We start from the raw sequence: 16,410 nt of genomic DNA on the forward strand, positions 1-16,410 counted from the left end.
CCTGCACCCTGAGCTTTTCGTCTTACCGTAGTGGTCAGGCAGATCCACTTCCACAAAGAGACAGGGAATTACCTCGACATTCTTCGTTCCGCAATTAAAAAACTGCGAAAACCGACGTCGCGCGTGGGGAAGCGGAGCGGTCCGGACTAACGGGAGCTGCTGGCCCTTTAAATGAACGGCAGTGGGCGCGGCCAAGCTCGCGCCGCTGCTGGAAGCCACGCCCCCTCCGCGTCCTGCGAACCGACCAATGGGAAGCGAGTTCAGGCGGAGCCCCCGCCGCTGATTGGCCCCGCGCCGCACGGCGGCGGGTGCCAAGATGGCTGCGCCCAGCGCGGAGGGGCCCCGCGGCTGAGCCGCCGTACGGGCCCCGCGGGGACCATGGACGTGCTGTTCGCGCTGCTCCGCGGGCTGCGCCTGCTCGTCGACCTGCTGCTGCTGGTGCTCGACCTCAACTTCTTCCTGGTGTCCTCGCTGGTGTCCGCGCTGCTGTGGCTGCTGGCCGCGGCCTCCAGCCTGCCCGCGGCCGCGGCCGCCGCGGCGCTGGCGTGCTGGGATGCGCTGGTGCTGGTGCGGGGGTGCTGCGGGGCCATGGAGGGCATGCGGGCGGCCGGGCACCTGGTGTCGCACCTGGCGCTGCGGGGCCGCGAGCTGGCGCAGCGCGGGCTGGGCGCCGTGCTGGGCTGCGGGCAGGCGCTGGGCCGGCAGCTGTGCGAGGCGCTGGCCATCGGCACCAGCCTGCTGATGTACCTGGTCAACAGCCTGGTCAACGTGTGTCTCATCGGCACCCAGAACCTCTTCACGCTGCTCGCCGCCCTCTGGGACTCGCTGGCCGGGCCCGTCCTTAGGGTCACGGACCTGCTGGCCGCGTTCCTGGCGCACGTGTCCAGCGGCGCCATCGCCGTGTCCATCCTGCTGTGGTCGCCGTGCCAGATGGCCTTCGAGCTGCTCTGCTCCGCCACCAACCTCTTCATCAGCGTCTTCTTTGTCAATGTCTACGGCCTGGGCTTGCTGCTGCTCATCGTGGTGGTCAGCGCCTTCGTGTTCAACCCCGGGCTGCTGTGGACGCTGACGGGATACCTGCTGGGCTACTTCCACACGCTGCCCTCCTTCCGCCGCCTGCAGCGGGACGTGTGGCGGCTCTACCAGGTGGCCGTGCTGACCCTGGGCGTGGCCATGACCTCCCAGCCCTGGCGCAGGCTGGTGGACTGGATCCTGCAGGTGACCGACTGGAGCCTGCAGGTGACCAACTGGAGCTGGGGAGGAGGCAGGATGGTGAACCAGGGGAGTGACCAGCGACGGGCTGTGGCTGCCCCCAGAGCCCCGGCCCCCGGCAGGGTGACCCCGGGCCAGCTGCCGGCCGAGCAGGAGGAGCAGCTGGGTGCAGAGCAGGGGCCGCAGCCACGGCCTGCTCTGAGCCGTGCTGGGGCAGGACAACGTCACCAGACATCCAGGGAGGAACCAGGCACGTCCTGGTGGAAAGCTCCGAGGAAGCAGCAGCTGAACGCGACAGCCGGGAATGCTGAGGGAACCCCCGACAACGACCCCTGGGTGCTGCTGAAAGAACAAGAGGAGCGTAAGAAATGTGTCATCTGCCAGGACCAGACCAAGACAGTCCTGCTGCTGCCCTGCAGGCACCTGTGCCTGTGCCAGGAGTGCACAGAAGTGCTCCTGCAGCAGGACATCTACCAGCGCAACTGCCCCCTGTGCCGCCAGATGATCCTGCAGACCCTCAACGTGTACCTGTGAGCCCACGGGGGGCTTGGGCTGTTTTCCCAGGAGGTCAAGGGCACCCCTGTCTGCACTTCCCAGGGCTGCCAGGAGCAGTTTCCAAAGAACTGTGGATGGTGCTGGAAGGGCAGAACACTGTGGGGTGTCTGCTGGTCACATTTGCTGCGTAACTAATTGTAGCTCTTGCTAGCAAGCACAATACTGATCTCTGCAGCAGGCTGGAAGAGTTACCTGTTGTTTTCTTTGACAACTTTTGCTGTTTCAAGGCCTCTTGGTTGCGTTGAGCCTGCAGCAGCCTGAGATCCAAAGCAGAGCACAGAAAACTGCTCTGCTCCCTCCTAGCCAAAGCTGATGGAAAGGTTAAAGGCTGTGTCCTCCTGGGAGTCACAGGGGCTGGTGCAAGGCAAGGGAGGTTTTTCCCCCAAGGTTTCACTATGAAACTGCCTGGCAGGCTGCATCCAGGCTTCTGTTTCCTCCTCCCACCATCAAAGGGGAGGAGCTCCCTGGGAAAAGGGAAGAGTGCCCTGTTTGCAAGGCCTGGGGAGAGCAAGGAGCACACTCGAGTTTTTTAGTCTTTGCTGAACCTGGCTCTCAGCTAGACAACAGGGTTGCTGGGGTACTTCATCACCCCCGTGGCTTTGCTTTCTGAGGGCTCTCCCTTGCCAGGCCAGCGTGGAGCTGTGATGAACTCGGGCTCCCTGCAGAGCTCAGCGTTGCTGCTGCTTCCACGCATCACCTATGCAAGCCTAGCGAGCACACGTCAGGTTACCTGCACGGGGAGGCTGGGGGGAGTCACTCCTTCTGCAGGGCTGGTGGTGCTGCTTGGGGATCCCCAGAAGTGGCCACCCAGCCAGTGCTCCCAGCCCTGGCAGCAGCAGCAGCCCAGGTTTGAGCCAAGGCTGGAGAATCCAAGCCCCACACATGGCTCAGAGTGCCATGAAACAGGGAGGGTCACTCCAGAGCTTGCTGGCTCCTTCCCAGGCTGGGCTGGCTAGAGGGAAGAACTCTTTGGGAGGAGAGGGAGCACCCCAAAGCTCCTGGGAGCTCGCAGACATTCCAGCTCCAGGCACAGTTTCTGCACATCCATGCTGTGGATCTGCAGTTGTGTGCATGGAGCAGTACCAGGACCACGGATCTCTTGGATTAGGGCAGGGCTGGACTGTTGTTTTGTCTTCTTATCTGTCACCAATGTAGCTACTTACATTCACAGGCGTCCCCTGAAGTCTGACGAGGGCATCCCATCCTGGCTGGGGGAGGCCTGAGGTGGCTCATCCCAGCTTGGGGAACCAGCACCATTCCAAGAAATTGCTGGGCTACAGGAGGGTCTTGCACTAAAAAGCTTTTCCTTTTCCAGCTGCTTGCCTGAGGTCAGCCACACGCCACAGCCAATTTTGGCTGGAGCCAGACTGGAGAGAGTCTTGACTCTGGACTGCAAGCCAAGAGCTTGAGGGCAGCTGGCATGGTTTTCCTTCTATTTTCCTTCTTGATTAGCAATTTAAGCCAAAACAGAGGCAGCAGAGAGGCCAGGCCATGCTGGAAGATGCCTCTGAGCTGTAAAGCTGAGCTGTGGCAAGGAACTATCTTCCTGTTGAGAGGCTTTGCTCGGAAAAGCACTGCCAGGGCTGGTTGTTCCCACATTTCCTGGGAGCTGGAAGGTTTCCCTGGGTCCAGCCAGGCTTCTGAGCACTAATGGGTGGTGGAAGGGCTGTCAGCTGCTTCCACTTCACTTCAAAGAGATGCAAAGCTCCCCATGGCTCAGCCTCTTGTCCCTGTGCCTCCCCACACACCTCCCTTGTTACTGTTGGCTCTCTCCAGCCACCAACACTTGGGAGCAGCCAAACCCTCGCCAGAGCAGTGAGCGTGACCCCAGGCTCTGGCTTGTCCCAGGCACTTGCAGAGGAGTCAGGGACCTGCACCTGGAGCCACTCAGGAGTGGGATTGTGGCCGTGCTTCTGGCCACAGGCAGCAGCATTCCCTCGGGACCAGCTCGTGGATCAGGGGGTGCAACGTTCCCTCCATGAGTTACAGGGTGGGGGGGGAAAGGAGACCTCCCCAAAACTGCAGTTTTGTTCCCTCAACCCCTTTTTTTATTACTATTATTATTATTATTATAGCAGTCACGCTTGTTTGTTTAGGGCCTGTTTGCTGTTTATAAGAGAAGGCTTTGCCTTAAGTTTAACTCTTTGCACTATGGACTAGATACTGAGCAGATTAAAATCTCCTTTACCAAAAGCTGGGTGCTGCCTTGTTCTTGGGAAGGTTTTTAGGGGGGAAAATGTGTGTTTGTGTCTCCTCTATCCACCCCTGGACTCCAGGGGAAGCCCACGAAGGGTCAACACCACCTGCAAATCCCGGGGTGTTTGCTCCCAGAAAAGCAGTGCTGTGGGATACCCTGCAGCCAGGCTGCTGCACAGGGAAAATCCAGCACCCAGGAGATGAATTTACACCCAAACCCACTCTGGGTGGGCTTTTCAGAGCTGGCAGCCCCCAACTCCTGCTCTGCCAACCCATGGTGAGAGGAGATGGTTGTGGATATGCCACACCAGGGGACAGGGAGGAGGGGCTGGGGTTTCCCAGCATGTTCCAGGCTGGCAGGAACATGCTGGGACATGTTCATTCCTGTTCCTGCACGTGTCTGATGCCTCAGTGTCCTGTGTCAGACTGTCCCCAGCACCGGGATGGGTCCTGTCTTGCAGAAAGGCTGTGGCAGGCTCAGGGTTGCCGTGAGCAGATGCATTTGCTGCACAAGGAGCTGCTCCCTGGCTTGGATCTGAGCTCCTGGCAGGTTGCTTTGTGCTTTTAAGCACTCTCTGCTTCCCCAGCATCCTTGTAAATTGTTTGGAAAAACGTCTCAGGACCCTGATGGGCAGAGACTCCAGGAGTCCTGGCTTGCCCTGCCCTGGCAGGGCCGTGCCAGCAAAGTGGCTCATTTTAATCAGGATGGAGACCAAGAGAGGGGAGATGGGAGCTGCTGGGAGGCCAGAAAGGGGCCAGATCTGCTCAGGCACGGGGAGGAGGGCAGTGCTGGCAGCCCTGTGGGGACCTGGCTGCACATGGGTGACAACTGGGCAAACTGAGGCACTTCTCTTGCTCCCAGGGTGTGACCTGAGGCTGGCTGGGCACTTGGGGAGGCTGCAGAGGGGGCAGGAGGGTGGGATCAGCAGGGGAATGTCTGCCATGCCCTGCACAGGCAGGATGCTCCCAGCCCAGCCCCCCCAGCAGGGGATGGGAAGGGTGCTTGGCCACCTCAGGCCACTGCGGCCGAGCTTTCCCAGAGAGGACAGGATGTGCAGGACACAGCCCTCCCCCGGGAGCCATCCTGCACACACTTGGCTCCATCTCTGCTCAAGCAGCCAGCAATTGCAGGAGGAAAATGCAACCACCCCCCTGCTAATGGACAAGGTCCGTGAGCCCTGCCTGCCCTGGCAGCGGGTGCTTGGTGCAGGGCTTCGCTGCCTGGGCAGCAGCATCGCTCGCAGACCACTCCAGGGCACGGGATCTGCAGCCCTCGGGGTATCCCCTGCTCCAGAACGTGCTTGGGAGCCTCCCACACGAGCCAAGCGGGCTGCTCTCAGCTCAGCAAAGCGCCAAGACCCTTCCCCAAGGAGGGAGGAGCACGATGCTGCCGGGTGACCCCAGTTTAGGAGCACTGCGGTGGTCGGCACTGGCAGCCCGCTGAAAGCAGGAGCCCTCAGGCGCTGGGAAAATCCCTTTGTCAGCCCAGCTGCAACTCCCCCGCCCTAATGAGCGGCTCGTCGCAGCCTGGGGACAAGAGGCACGGTCTGCCTGACAGCAGGGAGCGGGCGGGACAGGCGGGAGCGCAGATGTGGCACAGCAGGAGCGGGGAATGATACCCGGCCGGGAGGGAGGGAGCAGGTGAGGATCAGCAGCGGAACCACGGGGGGCCTTTGGGCTGCTCCCGGCACCAGCTTGGCTCTCTCATTAGTGACCCAGCACTCATCAGCTGCCTGGATGCAGCAGCGATCCCGGTGTCTCGCAGCCTCAGGGACACGGAGGGGCTGAGGCTGGCGGGAACATCGAGGTCAGGCAGCCTAGAGCAGCTTGCCCAGTCCTGGGGACAGTGGGGCTCCCAATATCCCCGTGGAAGGAAACTCTGCTGCCCCTGGGAGCAGCCCGTGCCAGGCTTTGATCAGCACAGACAAGCTGCCACCTCCCATCCCTGCTCCTTGGGATGGACTCGAGTTTGGAGGAACAGACCCTTCATCCTCTTGGACACCTCTCCAGCACATGGGATTCTCCCAAGGACATCGCTGAAGGAGCCAGTGTCTGCTCTCCTAAAATCCAGGCTTGTGGTCCTTTTCTTGCTCACTCCACCCCCACATGAGCAAGGACTTTCCCCTCTCCTGCCCATTCCCAGGTTAAAGGGCTCCTTACCAGGTCAGCAGTCCTGAAGATGTCTGGGAGTGTTCCCTGCACCTCGTCAGCGATGAGGCCTCTGAACCTGGGCCATAGCCAAACTTTGGGCAGAGCAGGAGCCATCCTGCTGCTGCCAGGAGTCACCAGGACACCCTTCACCTCTGGGGGCATTTCCACGCTCTGGCACCATAAGCACTGTGCAGCTGTAGGGTCTCAGAGATGATCCAGCTGATCTCTTTAATGCCCTCTCTGGTGCCTGCTGACCTCAGATGCCAAGGACACGAGTGCTGCTCTGGAAAGAGGTGCTGACATTTATTTTTGTTTCTAAAAACTCACAAACCAACCACAAAAACCTCAAAAGAAACAACAAAACAACCCAAATGCTGCCTCTGTCAGCTGTATCACAGCACCTGTGGCCTCAGCCTGGCTCTTATATAGGCTTCTCACTTGCCCTGGCTGAGGGATGCTGGCCCCTCCCTAACCTGGCCTCAGCTGGAACAGGGCCTCCAAGCTCTCCTTCCTCAGGGGGAAGCTGGCAGAGCTCATCAAAAGCAGCTGGAGCTCACTGGAAACCTGTCAAAGTCTCCTGTGGCTCTCCTTCCCTTTCCCTTATCCTTTCCTTTCCCTCTTTCTCATCCTCCCTAGGCAGCAGCAGGCACCCCCACGTTCTCACAGAGCTCCCCCGATCCCAGACAAAGTGTCCACACGACCAAGAGCATCCCATAGGAAGCAGAGCCCAGAAAATGCTGTGCCAAGTGCTGCGGCTGCCTCTGCTGTCCGTGCTCCCCCACATCGTGACAGCGACCAGGGAATGCTCCCAGCCCCCACACACTTCATGCAGAAAATTCCCTTTCCTCCTCCCAGAACAGCCATCGATCTGCTCTGCGGCGTTGTTTGCCCCCTGGGCAGCTCTGCTTACAGAAAAAGCCATCTCCAACCCAAACAGAGGCTTCCGCTGCAACCCAACCCCGGGGCTGGCTGAGGGGCCTGCAGGGTGGCTCCAGCACAGCCCCTTGCACCCCAAAGGGGCCCGAGGTGTCACCCCTGCTCCCAGCACCTCCACAGGCCCCCACGAGTTGGGGGTGGCCCAGGCAGGTTGCGCTGATGTGCCCATGGTCCCCGGTCCCGGAGTGGGGGTTTCCCTTGGGGGTGCCGCTGGCCCTGTACAGGGGTGCCCAGGTGTGCCCACGGCTGCTGCAGCTCCCAGGTGAGCAGGGACACGGGGTTTGGGCACAGCCGTAGTCCTGGGGGTCCATCCGGCACGGATGGGGGGCAGGGGGGGATCCGGGGCAGAGGAGGGGTGGCTGCCCAGCTGTGTACGGGGGTCCTGGGCTGGGGAGCGCTGCGAGGTCCCGCTGGCACGGCCAGGAGAAGAGCCGGGCCCAGCTGGCACCCTACGGCCGGGCAGGGCTGCGTCCCAAGTCCTTTAAGGGGGTTCGGCCACTGGCCAAGAGCCCCCTCCCCGGCTAGGACCCTCCCCTAGGGTCCCTAGGGACCTATTTTGGGCAAGGAATGAGGAAGCTCTTCATTCCCCCGCTAAAAATAGAGACCTTTCCCAGCGGCGGGTCACGGCGTTCACACTGGGGCGGGGGGCGGGCACGGGGGGGCTCCGCAAGCCCCGTTCGGGGACGGACGGGCCACCCCCGGGACTCGTGGCTCTGCTCGCCCCGGGCAATCCGCTCCCCGCGGGGTGGCCCTGACAGCATCGGGACCCTCCCATCCAGCGAGAGTCGGTCCTCGGGGGGACCCCGAGGGTGCTCCCGCCGCGCTCCTCGCTCCCGAGCCTTGGGGAGGTGCCGGGGGCTGTCGCAGAGCTGCGCTCGTGGCCCAAGGACGCCAATGCCACCATCTAGCGGCTCCCGCTGGTCCTGCGGGCACATCCCGACGCGGTGGCCCCGGGCCGGTGTCCTCCCCGGCAGGGCTGCGCAGCCCCCGCAGCCCTCGGGGCTCCCGCACCGCCGAGGGTCCCACGGGGGCACAGGCAGGCGGCACACGCGTGGCTGAGCAGCCCTTTATTGAGGGGAGGGATGGGGCAGGACCCGTGGTTCGGGCTCCTGGCCCCGCAGCCCGGCTTGCCCTGCCCCGGGGAGCAGCGGGGAGCGCGCACCGTAGTGCGGAAGAACAGCGAGCTGCTCAGCAGCGCTGCTCCAGGGTTGCTCCCACGGCACGGGGGACGTTTCTCCGCCCTGAGCAGGGCGGGGATCCCGGTGCCCCGGCTCCCACCACGCTGGTGGCTGGGAAGGGGCACATGCCCGGCCCCACCCGCAGCCGAGGGCGAGCTCAGGCGAACACGGCGGAGTTCTGCCAGTAGGAGTAGACGAGGAAGCCGGTGAAGGTGCTGTCCGTCTTGACGCTGGCGTAGAAGCCGATGTAGTCCCCCACGCCCACCTGCACCCACACCTCGTCCTCGGGCTCCAGGCGGACCAGGGTGCCCCCCGAGAGCGAGGTGGGCTTGGGCCAGTTGCCGTAGTACTGGAAGAAGGAGGCGATGGAGTGGCCGTTCTTCATGATGTCGAACTGCAGGCTGGTGCGGTACACGGTGGCGTGCACGGCGAAGTAGTACAGGCCGGGCACCTCGCAGGTGAACTTGCCCGTGGTGGGGTCGTAGTGGCCCTGCTCGTTGATGAGCACCACGTCGAAGAGGATAGGCTGGTCAGCCAGGGGAGGGCTGCGGGACTCGGAGCGCTTGGCGCTGAAGGCCGAGCGAGGGGCCACGGCGCACTCACCCTGAGCCCCCTTCTCACCGTGCAGCCCGTCCACACCGGGGCTGCCCATCTCCCCGCGGGGACCGGGCACTCCTGGGGCAGGCAGGAGGGGACAGGGTTACCTCTAAGTCGCCGACACAGCTCCTCCACCCCTCCTGCCCAATCCCAGTCCCACCAGGGATTCCCTGCCAGGGCCAGGGCATTGCATGGGGAAGCAACACAAATGGGGAGGGCTGGGTGCACGAGGTAATTTAGCTCAGCATCAACAAATCGTTGGAGAAAACTTCAAAGGCTGGGAGAAAGCCCAGCTCAGGAGCCATCGCAGGGATGATGAAACCCTATTCCTGGTGATCTCTCCTAAAGCAGGGCTGGAAGAGAGGGGTGGCATCAGGGATGGGGGCAAATGCAGCTTTGCCAGTGACAGGGAGCTGCTGCCCTTTACAGGAGCACAGGGGCACCACAGGCAGGGCCAGAGGGGTGGTGGTGGCATGGGAGGGGCACTTCTGCAGGACCCACTCTCAGTTTGGCAATCTGTGCCAGCATGCAGGACTCCCCCCCTGGCATGAGGGCATTCCCCATGGGCAGGGAATGGCAGATCCCCCTCCCCAGCTGGGATCTCTCCTTGCTTACCAGGAGGGCCCATCTCGCCCTTCTCCCCTGGCATCCCCGTGGCCCCATCCCGGCCATCTCGTCCGTCTCTGCCTGGCAAACCCTGGCCCCCGTGCAAGCCTGGGGTCCCCGGGATGCCTGGCTGCCCTGAGCACAGCCCAGGGATCTTGTTGTCTTCAATCTGCAAGGACCTGGTGATGAGCCCGAGGAGGAAGAGGAGGAAGAGCTGCGTCATCTTGTCCTGGAGGGGCTGGAAGGGGGCAGAGAAGGATCACAGCTCTGGGGACCGCAGTGAAGAGGGTTGGGAGCGCTTGGCAGGGAGTGCCAGGGGGTCAGCAGGGGACATTCCCCTCTTCTCTTCCCTTTACAATTTGGGCTGCTCCCCTCAGCGAGGCCCCAGTGCTGTCTGCACCTGCCACAGCATCCCCGTGGCCCGGGTGCCATCGCACCACCCTGCAGCCCCCGGGACAGCTCAGGATGTGTGTGCGGTGTGGCTGTAGGGCCAGGGACTGTGCCAGTGGCTTTGTTTGTGGCTGGGGGCTCTTTGGGGTGGGCACTGCCCTATCGTGCCCAGCGATGGGGGAACGGGCAGGGGGATTTAGGGCTGTCAGCTGCTGAGCTGTGAGCGTGCCTGGGGTGGGGTTGTTGCCTCTGGGGGGTGCGTGGTGGGGCGGCAGCTCGGGGAACGCGGGGCTGTGCCGTGGCCCTGCCCTTGGCAGCATCCCGGCTGCCGGCGGCTCCGCTCCAGCCCCGGCCGGCTCCCCGGGGCACCGCTGCCCGCGGCTGCAGCATCCCCGGCCGTGCCGGACCACCCCTCCGCCGGGACCACCCCCCTGCCCGGGCTGCCCTCAGCCCTTCTCACAGCAGCGCAACGAGGGCTGAGCCCCAGGGCCAGCGCTGGCCCCCTCCCCGTGGCCTTGACCCAGAAAAGCTGCTCTCTTCCCTCTCCACGACGGCAACAAAGAGGAAAAGGAGGAGAAAAGCGTCTCTCCTCCGCCCAGGCGCCGGAGCCAGGAAGGCAGGGAGTCCCAGCTGCCCCCGGCTGGTTATCCCCACTCACTGTGATCCCGCGGTTCCTGTCCCGGGACCTCGCTGCTCGCCGCTGTGGAAGGGCTGAGGCTCTTCCTGGCCACTTCGCTCTGACGAAGGCCCTAAGAGAGGCAGCCTCTCCACCCCCCCTCCTCCCCACGTCTCTCCTCCCAAACTCCAAAGGAAATCAAGGGCCTTGGCAGCCAAAAGCTACAAGACAAGGGGAAAAAGAAAAATAATCCCATGATGTCGGAAGTGCTGTAAGCAGGGGGAAGGGAGAGCTCTGCAAACAGCCTGGCTGAGGGAGAGGAGGCACTGGCTGTGAACCACCTCAGCTGGGCACGGCTGGGCACGTGGGCAGCAGGATGGAGGGCAGGAAAACAGGGAAAACAGGCAGCAGAGGGAAAGGAAACAAGATAAAAGCTGAGGGAGGGAAATCCAGCAAGGCAGAGAGAGATGGAGGGGCAGAAAGAAGAGGGAGCTCTCAGGCTGTGCGGGTGCCCTGACTGGCAGCAGAGCTGAGGCAAAGGGGATGGCAGAGCACAGCCAGCCTGGCAGTGCCAGCCCTGGGAGCATACAGGGGAAGCCGCAGGATCCATCTGGGCAGTCCCAGCACGTTGGGCTGAGCGTGCAGGGCAGGTGGAAGTGCAGGCAGAGCAGCGCTGTGCCCGTGCCAGGAGGCAGGGCTGGCCCCAGGGAGTGCGGAGAACGTGGTGAAGCTTTCGAGGCACTTCCAGCTCGCCTTTAACTTGTTCCAGCGCCGGGTGCGTCCAAGGGACACAGTGACACGCTGGCCAGCGGGGCGGGCCTGTGGCTGGGGATGTCCCCATGCCCGGCAGCAGCTGGGACATGCAGGGAGCGAAGGAGCTGGGTGGGCTCAAAGCCCCAGAGCTGCGTGGGAGTGGCAGTGCTGTTCTGGGTACAGGGGCAGAGCCGTGCTGGCATGAGTGGGTCTTGCTCTCAGTGACCCCAGCCAGGCTGGGGACTTCCCCACACGCTCAGGGCAGCGGGAAGCACGGTGGCACTGCTGGCTCTCTCCTCCCTGTGCCTGCAGTGGAGCAGGTGACATTGCTGGCTGATCCTCTCTGACCTGGATGCCCGGGGCCAGGCTGGGTGCTGGCAGGGAACTGCCTGTCTCCTCTCTCCCAAGGTGTGAAGGGACTGTTGTTTTTGGCCAGCTGGACACTGGTTTGTGGCCACGGGTGTTGCCAGGCCTGTGGCCACCAGGGTGGCCTCCAGCCAGCACAGCCAGCAGGGCCACAGCTCTTGGTGGGGCAGGTGGGTCCCTTCCCTGCACCATGAGGTCACCAACTGGACCCCCTCTGAGACCCATCCATCTCCCTGGGACCCTGCAAGCCTCCAGCCCTGTGAGGGCACAGCCAGCTCTCCCCTGTGCCCCTCCATCCCTGCTCAGATCCCCCACCCCATCCCTGGCTTCCCTCCCTCGGCCCATGCCTCAGTTTCCCCTAGGATCTGGCAGCATCCACACACAGTTCCCTCCCCCCAGATGAGTCACCTGCTCCACTGGGTTTGTCAGCTGCTCACACTGTTTATTCTGCTGGCTTTGGGGCTGTGGGACACGGGCAGCCCTGGGCTCTTGTGCCTGCAAGCCTGGCTCACCTCTGCCCAGCCTTGCTCCGTTTGGGGAGCATTCGCCCTTTCCCTGGTGCCCCCAGCACAGCCCCTCCGGCACGAGCCTTTCCCTGTGGGATATGTCACCTGCTCTCTCGGAATTTGGAGCTGTGGGCAAGCCCGTGGTATCCAGGCACCGAACCAAGCACTGGGCAGCGGGGCTGACCCGGCGCAGGTGAGGGGCCACCCCAGCAGCTGGGTATTTACAACAGGAAGAGCACGGGAGGGACATTTGGGGTGGGGAGGGTGGCTTCAGCCCCTGCTCCTCTCCTCTTGCCGGCTCAGGGCTGGAAGCACTCTACGGGGTCGTTGGAGTCGGGCAGGATGTTGCAGTTGATGGGCCAGAGGATGCCGAGGAGGCCGAGGGACTGCTGGCAGCGCAGCTCGGCCGCCAGGCACACGGCCCGGCAGGGCTGCAGCACCCCGCCGTCCGGGGTGCACTTGGGCACGAAGAGGCTGCAGATGAGCAGGCGGAGGTGCTGGTAACACGCCAGCTCCATCAGCGTCTGCGGGACAGCGGGAACAGCGGCGTGAGCCCGGTGGGGTGTGGCGAGGGCAGCCCCGAGGGCAGCCCCGGGCAGCTCACCTGGTAGTCCTGCAGCACCTCGGCGGCTCCCTCCTGGTCTGGGATGGCCAGCCAGATGTTGGGGAAGGAGGTGGCGTTGTAGCCCAGCCCCAGGCACATCTCCACTTCCACGGGCTCGCAGACAGACCCTGCCACAGGGAGAGGGGATTCACCCGTGCCAGCGACAGTGCTGCCCACCGGGACCGGCTCAGGGGGGACCGGGTGCTGGGTGGGGCACCCAGGGGTGGCACTCACCGAAGGCCGGGTAGGACACCCCGGTGCAGTTGAGCTCGTCAGTGCCGTCGGGGCAGTCGTGCCAGCCGTCACACACGGACTCCAGCGCCTGGCACTCGCCATTCCCACAGGAAAACTCCGCGGGGCTGCAGGTCTCTGGGAGGTGAGAGGGCAGGGCATGGCTGGCAGTCAGCCTGCTGACCACCCCTGTCTGCTCTTGGTCACTGGCTAGGGGATTTGGCAGGTCCAGCTTGGGGAGATCCCAAATTCCCTGGGTTATTTGGGGGCAGGCCTCAGGTCATGGATCACGCCTGTGTGCAGGTGAGCCCTTCCAGGTCACACCCCATGGCTATTGGGTTATAGGGTAAACCAGGTGAGAAGGGACCCCGGGGGCCCGTGGCCCAACCTCTTGCTCCAAGCAGCGTCAGCTGTGGAACAAGAGCTGTTTTTCCCAGGTTTTTATCCAGCCTTGCCTTGTAGCCCCCCAAGGACGGCGGTAGCACAGCCCCCCTGGGCAGCATGTGCCCCCCCTTGGCTACCTACTCTCTGTGGCATTGCGGGCGTGGTAGGTGGCAAAGAACCCATCATCTGCTACTCCCTCATCTGCCACGAAGAGGACGGTCATGACATGCCGTGAGGAGGTCAGGGTGGGTGGCAGCTGGTGGCCACAGAACCTGCCGAAGTCATGGGACGAGGGATGGGGTCAGGGGGCTGACCAGCACCTCCCCAAACCCTGCCTTCTGGCGGCTCCTCCCCACCAGCCAGCCCCGTGCCTCAGTTTCCCCAGCTGAGCCATGACATCGGTGTCCCCAGGGTGGCGCAGCAGGGCTGGGGGTGTCGGGGATGCCTGTACCTGCCCATGAGGCTGGCAGCCCCCGTGCCCGCGCTGTCGTGCACCTCCACGAAGTCGAAGCTGCAGTCCCCGTGCGACTCCAGGCTGAAGTTGTGGAAGTGCAGGTCGATGACGTGGCCCAGGGGCACCGAGATCTGCCAGAGGCACAGCTGCGGGGCGGGGGAGCAGCCGGCGACACCCGTGAAGCTGGGCAGGGGCACCCCCCAGCTCTCCCCGGGGGGAGGTTGCCTTCCTCCCTACCCCCCTCGCCCTCACCGTGCTCGCACAGCACCCCTTCTCTCACCTGCTGGTGCGGGTACGGCTGGGGGTGGTTTGGGGTGGACAAGTGTCCCTCCAAGGCGGTCAGCGGCCCCCCACACTCTGGAGGGACACACACACACACACACACACGCAGAGCTTTACCCCTGCCCCTCTCTCCTCCCTCCACCTCCCCACTCCCCGCCCGGTGCCGCGGGGGCTGGGGGCTGCAGGTGGGGTCTGTCCCGCCCACCTCTGTGCTTCAGGCTGCAGTTGGCCTCGTCGCTCTTGTCCGTGCAGTCGTGGAAGCCGTCGCACACAAAGCCCGGCTGGAGGCACAGCCCCTGGTCACACAAGTGCTCGTCCCAGGCGCAGCTCTCTGCACGCAGCCAGACACCCAGAATGGTGGGGGGGTTCCACCGGACACCCTCCCCTCCCCGCGGGCTCTCCCCACGCCCTGCCGGCGCTGAGGGACCCCGGCAGTGTCCTGGGGCGGGGAACTCACTCTCGGCCGGGGTCACGGCGCGGTAGCGGGCGCTGAAGCCCTGGGCGCCCACGCTGCTGTCGGAGACGAAGGTGACCCGCAGGCGGTCGGAGTTGGAGTTGAAGGTCGGAGGGGGCACGTTGCCACAAAACCTGGGGGCACAGCGAGGGCTGGCACCGCTCGCTGCCCCGCCCCGCTGCACCTCCGCGCTCCCCAGGTGTGAGGGGCCCTACCTGGTCGGGGCCCCCCGAGCTGGGGCAGGGGCTGTGCCGCCAGAGCCCGGCTCTTCGAGGAGCTCCAGGCGGTCGAAGAGGCAGGAGGCGGTGCCCTCCACGCTGAACGTCTCCATCCGCAGCTGGATGGCGAGCCCGGCGCCCACCTCGATGCGCCAGACGCAGAGGGCGTTGGGGGGGTAGGGGCCGGGGTAGTTGGGGGAGCTGAAGGAACCCTCCGGGCCCCGCAGGGTCCCTCCGCAGGCTGAACGAGGCAACGGTGTGGGCATGAGCTGGAGCGGGGCACCCCCATCCCAAAACACCGCCCCACGCGCGACTTACCCGGTACTGCTGCGCGGGCCGTGGGCAGCCAGCTCTCGGTTGGGCTGGCAGCTGTTCCGCGGGCCGGAGGGTCCCTTCGGGGGGGTGCTGTGGTGGTGGTGGCAGTGCCACGGGCGGGCAGGGCTGTGGCCGGGGCGCCGGGTGGGTGTGGGGACGTCAGTTCTGTGCCCAGGGAAGAGCAGGGACTGCTCAGCCCCAGCGGGGAGGGACGGCTGCGGTGCAGGGAAGGGGCTTAGGAAGCCCACCCAGCCCTGTGCTCCCACGCTACCCAGAGGTGTGCAGCTCTCCCAGGGGCAGTGATCCTGCCGCATCCCAGGAACGTGGAAATCCACCTTGCTCCTATGCGTGGGGTCATTTTCTCCCCATAGCGGGCAGACCCTGGGGTGTCCCCTGGGTGCCCCTCTCCCCCTCTGAGCCGGTTCTGTGTCCCCCATCCCGGTCACAGCCACCTCCCGGCTCGGCACTCACGGTGGATGACGATGCCGAGCAGGAGGGAGATGAGGAAGAGCAGGATGGTGCTCATCAGAGCCACGCAGAGCCAGGTGAACTTGCAGTCGGCGCGGTACCTCCAGCCCACCTGTCCCCAGAGCTGCTGGCCTGGAGGCGAGGACAGCGGGCAGAGCCGGGGTGCTGCTGAGCCATCCCCCCACCTCCCTGCGCGGCTGGCTCAGCCCTGGCCGGATGCGTCCCCACCGCTCGTCCCCGCGGTGCTAACGCGTCCCCAGGCAGCCCCAGAGCCCAGCACCCCGCCCCCAGCCCCACGGCAGCCCCACGGCCAGGGGTGTGTGTACAAACCCCCGGGCTGGTACCGAGGCGGTCCCGGCGTGGTGCGGGGCCGGTCCCATCCTTGTCTGGAGGGTTCTCCGCGCTCGCTGCCGCCCGGGGCTCCTCGCCCTCAAAAACGGGATTGCAGAACTCGGTCTGTGGGACAGAGAGCGCGGGTGGCACCCTGGGGGCCCGTGGGTGGGGACCATCAGCAGCACCCACAGCCCCAGCCCTACCTTGCTGCGGTCCAGAGCCTCGGGGCAAAGCGTGATTTCGGTGAAGTCTTTCATGGCAGCGGGCGGTTCCCGGCGCAGCCTGGCTAAAATCCTGCCCAGTGCCCTGTGCCCCCCAGCCCCACCGCCCCCTCCTCCCCAGCTGCCCCCATGAGCCCCGGGGGGCTCCGGGGCGGGGGTGGTGGCAGTGCCAGCTCTACACGTGCCAGCCCAGCGCCGGAGCCCACCCGAGGGCCATGCCCGCCGTGCCGGGAGTGCGGGGGCCCCGGGACGCAGCAGCCCCAGTCCCCTCTGCAGGCCCCTTCCCCCTCGCCCCGTTAATCCAGCTCAGCTGAGGATGCCGAGGTCAGGCTCTGGCACGGAGAACCAGCGTCTTAAAGGGGAATGAGTGCTCGAGCCCATCCC

The 16,410-nt window shown here is 64.5% G+C and overlaps 3 protein-coding genes across 4 annotated transcripts; 1 reads left to right on the forward strand and 2 right to left on the reverse strand.

Moving 5' to 3' along the window:
* The first annotated feature begins 288 nt into the window (after nucleotides 1–288).
* RNF26 (ring finger protein 26) lies at nucleotides 289–3,960 on the forward strand. Its single transcript, XM_042034192.1, has one exon. It carries the CDS (start codon nucleotides 379–381, stop codon nucleotides 1,744–1,746), a length of 1,368 nt encoding a protein of 455 aa, XP_041890126.1. The 5' UTR covers nucleotides 289–378; the 3' UTR covers nucleotides 1,747–3,960.
* A 4,142-nt stretch (nucleotides 3,961–8,102) lies between these two features.
* On the reverse strand, nucleotides 8,103–10,606 carry C1QTNF5 (C1q and TNF related 5). 2 transcript variants are annotated; one of them, XM_042034239.1, is made up of 3 exons: nucleotides 10,480–10,606; nucleotides 9,441–9,669; nucleotides 8,103–8,903 (listed from the first exon to the last, which is right to left on the reverse strand). In XM_042034239.1, the coding sequence occupies exons 2-3, from the start codon at nucleotides 9,652–9,654 to the stop codon at nucleotides 8,386–8,388; spliced, it is 732 nt and encodes a 243-aa protein (XP_041890173.1). In that variant the 5' UTR covers nucleotides 9,655–9,669; nucleotides 10,480–10,606; the 3' UTR covers nucleotides 8,103–8,385. The 2 variants fall into 2 exon arrangements, with proteins under 2 accessions (XP_041890173.1, XP_041890172.1); XM_042034238.1 differs by lacking the exon at nucleotides 10,480–10,606 and adding an exon at nucleotides 10,282–10,430.
* A 1,371-nt stretch (nucleotides 10,607–11,977) lies between these two features.
* On the reverse strand, nucleotides 11,978–16,293 carry LOC121667523 (membrane frizzled-related protein). The gene is made up of 13 exons (XM_042034237.1): nucleotides 16,009–16,293; nucleotides 15,817–15,928; nucleotides 15,476–15,604; nucleotides 15,008–15,169; nucleotides 14,687–14,930; nucleotides 14,475–14,605; nucleotides 14,223–14,348; nucleotides 14,016–14,092; nucleotides 13,733–13,881; nucleotides 13,423–13,553; nucleotides 12,901–13,035; nucleotides 12,667–12,794; nucleotides 11,978–12,586 (listed from the first exon to the last, which is right to left on the reverse strand). Exons 1-13 carry the CDS (start codon nucleotides 16,060–16,062, stop codon nucleotides 12,362–12,364), a joined length of 1,803 nt encoding a protein of 600 aa, XP_041890171.1. The 5' UTR covers nucleotides 16,063–16,293; the 3' UTR covers nucleotides 11,978–12,361.
* Nucleotides 16,294–16,410: the final 117 nt, after the last annotated feature.

Source organism: Corvus kubaryi, unplaced genomic scaffold, assembly GCF_017639235.1.
Source record: "Corvus kubaryi isolate FWS band 111438036 unplaced genomic scaffold, C.kubaryi_AGA036_p1.0 37367, whole genome shotgun sequence".
Classification (NCBI taxonomy): domain Eukaryota; kingdom Metazoa; phylum Chordata; class Aves; order Passeriformes; family Corvidae; genus Corvus; species Corvus kubaryi.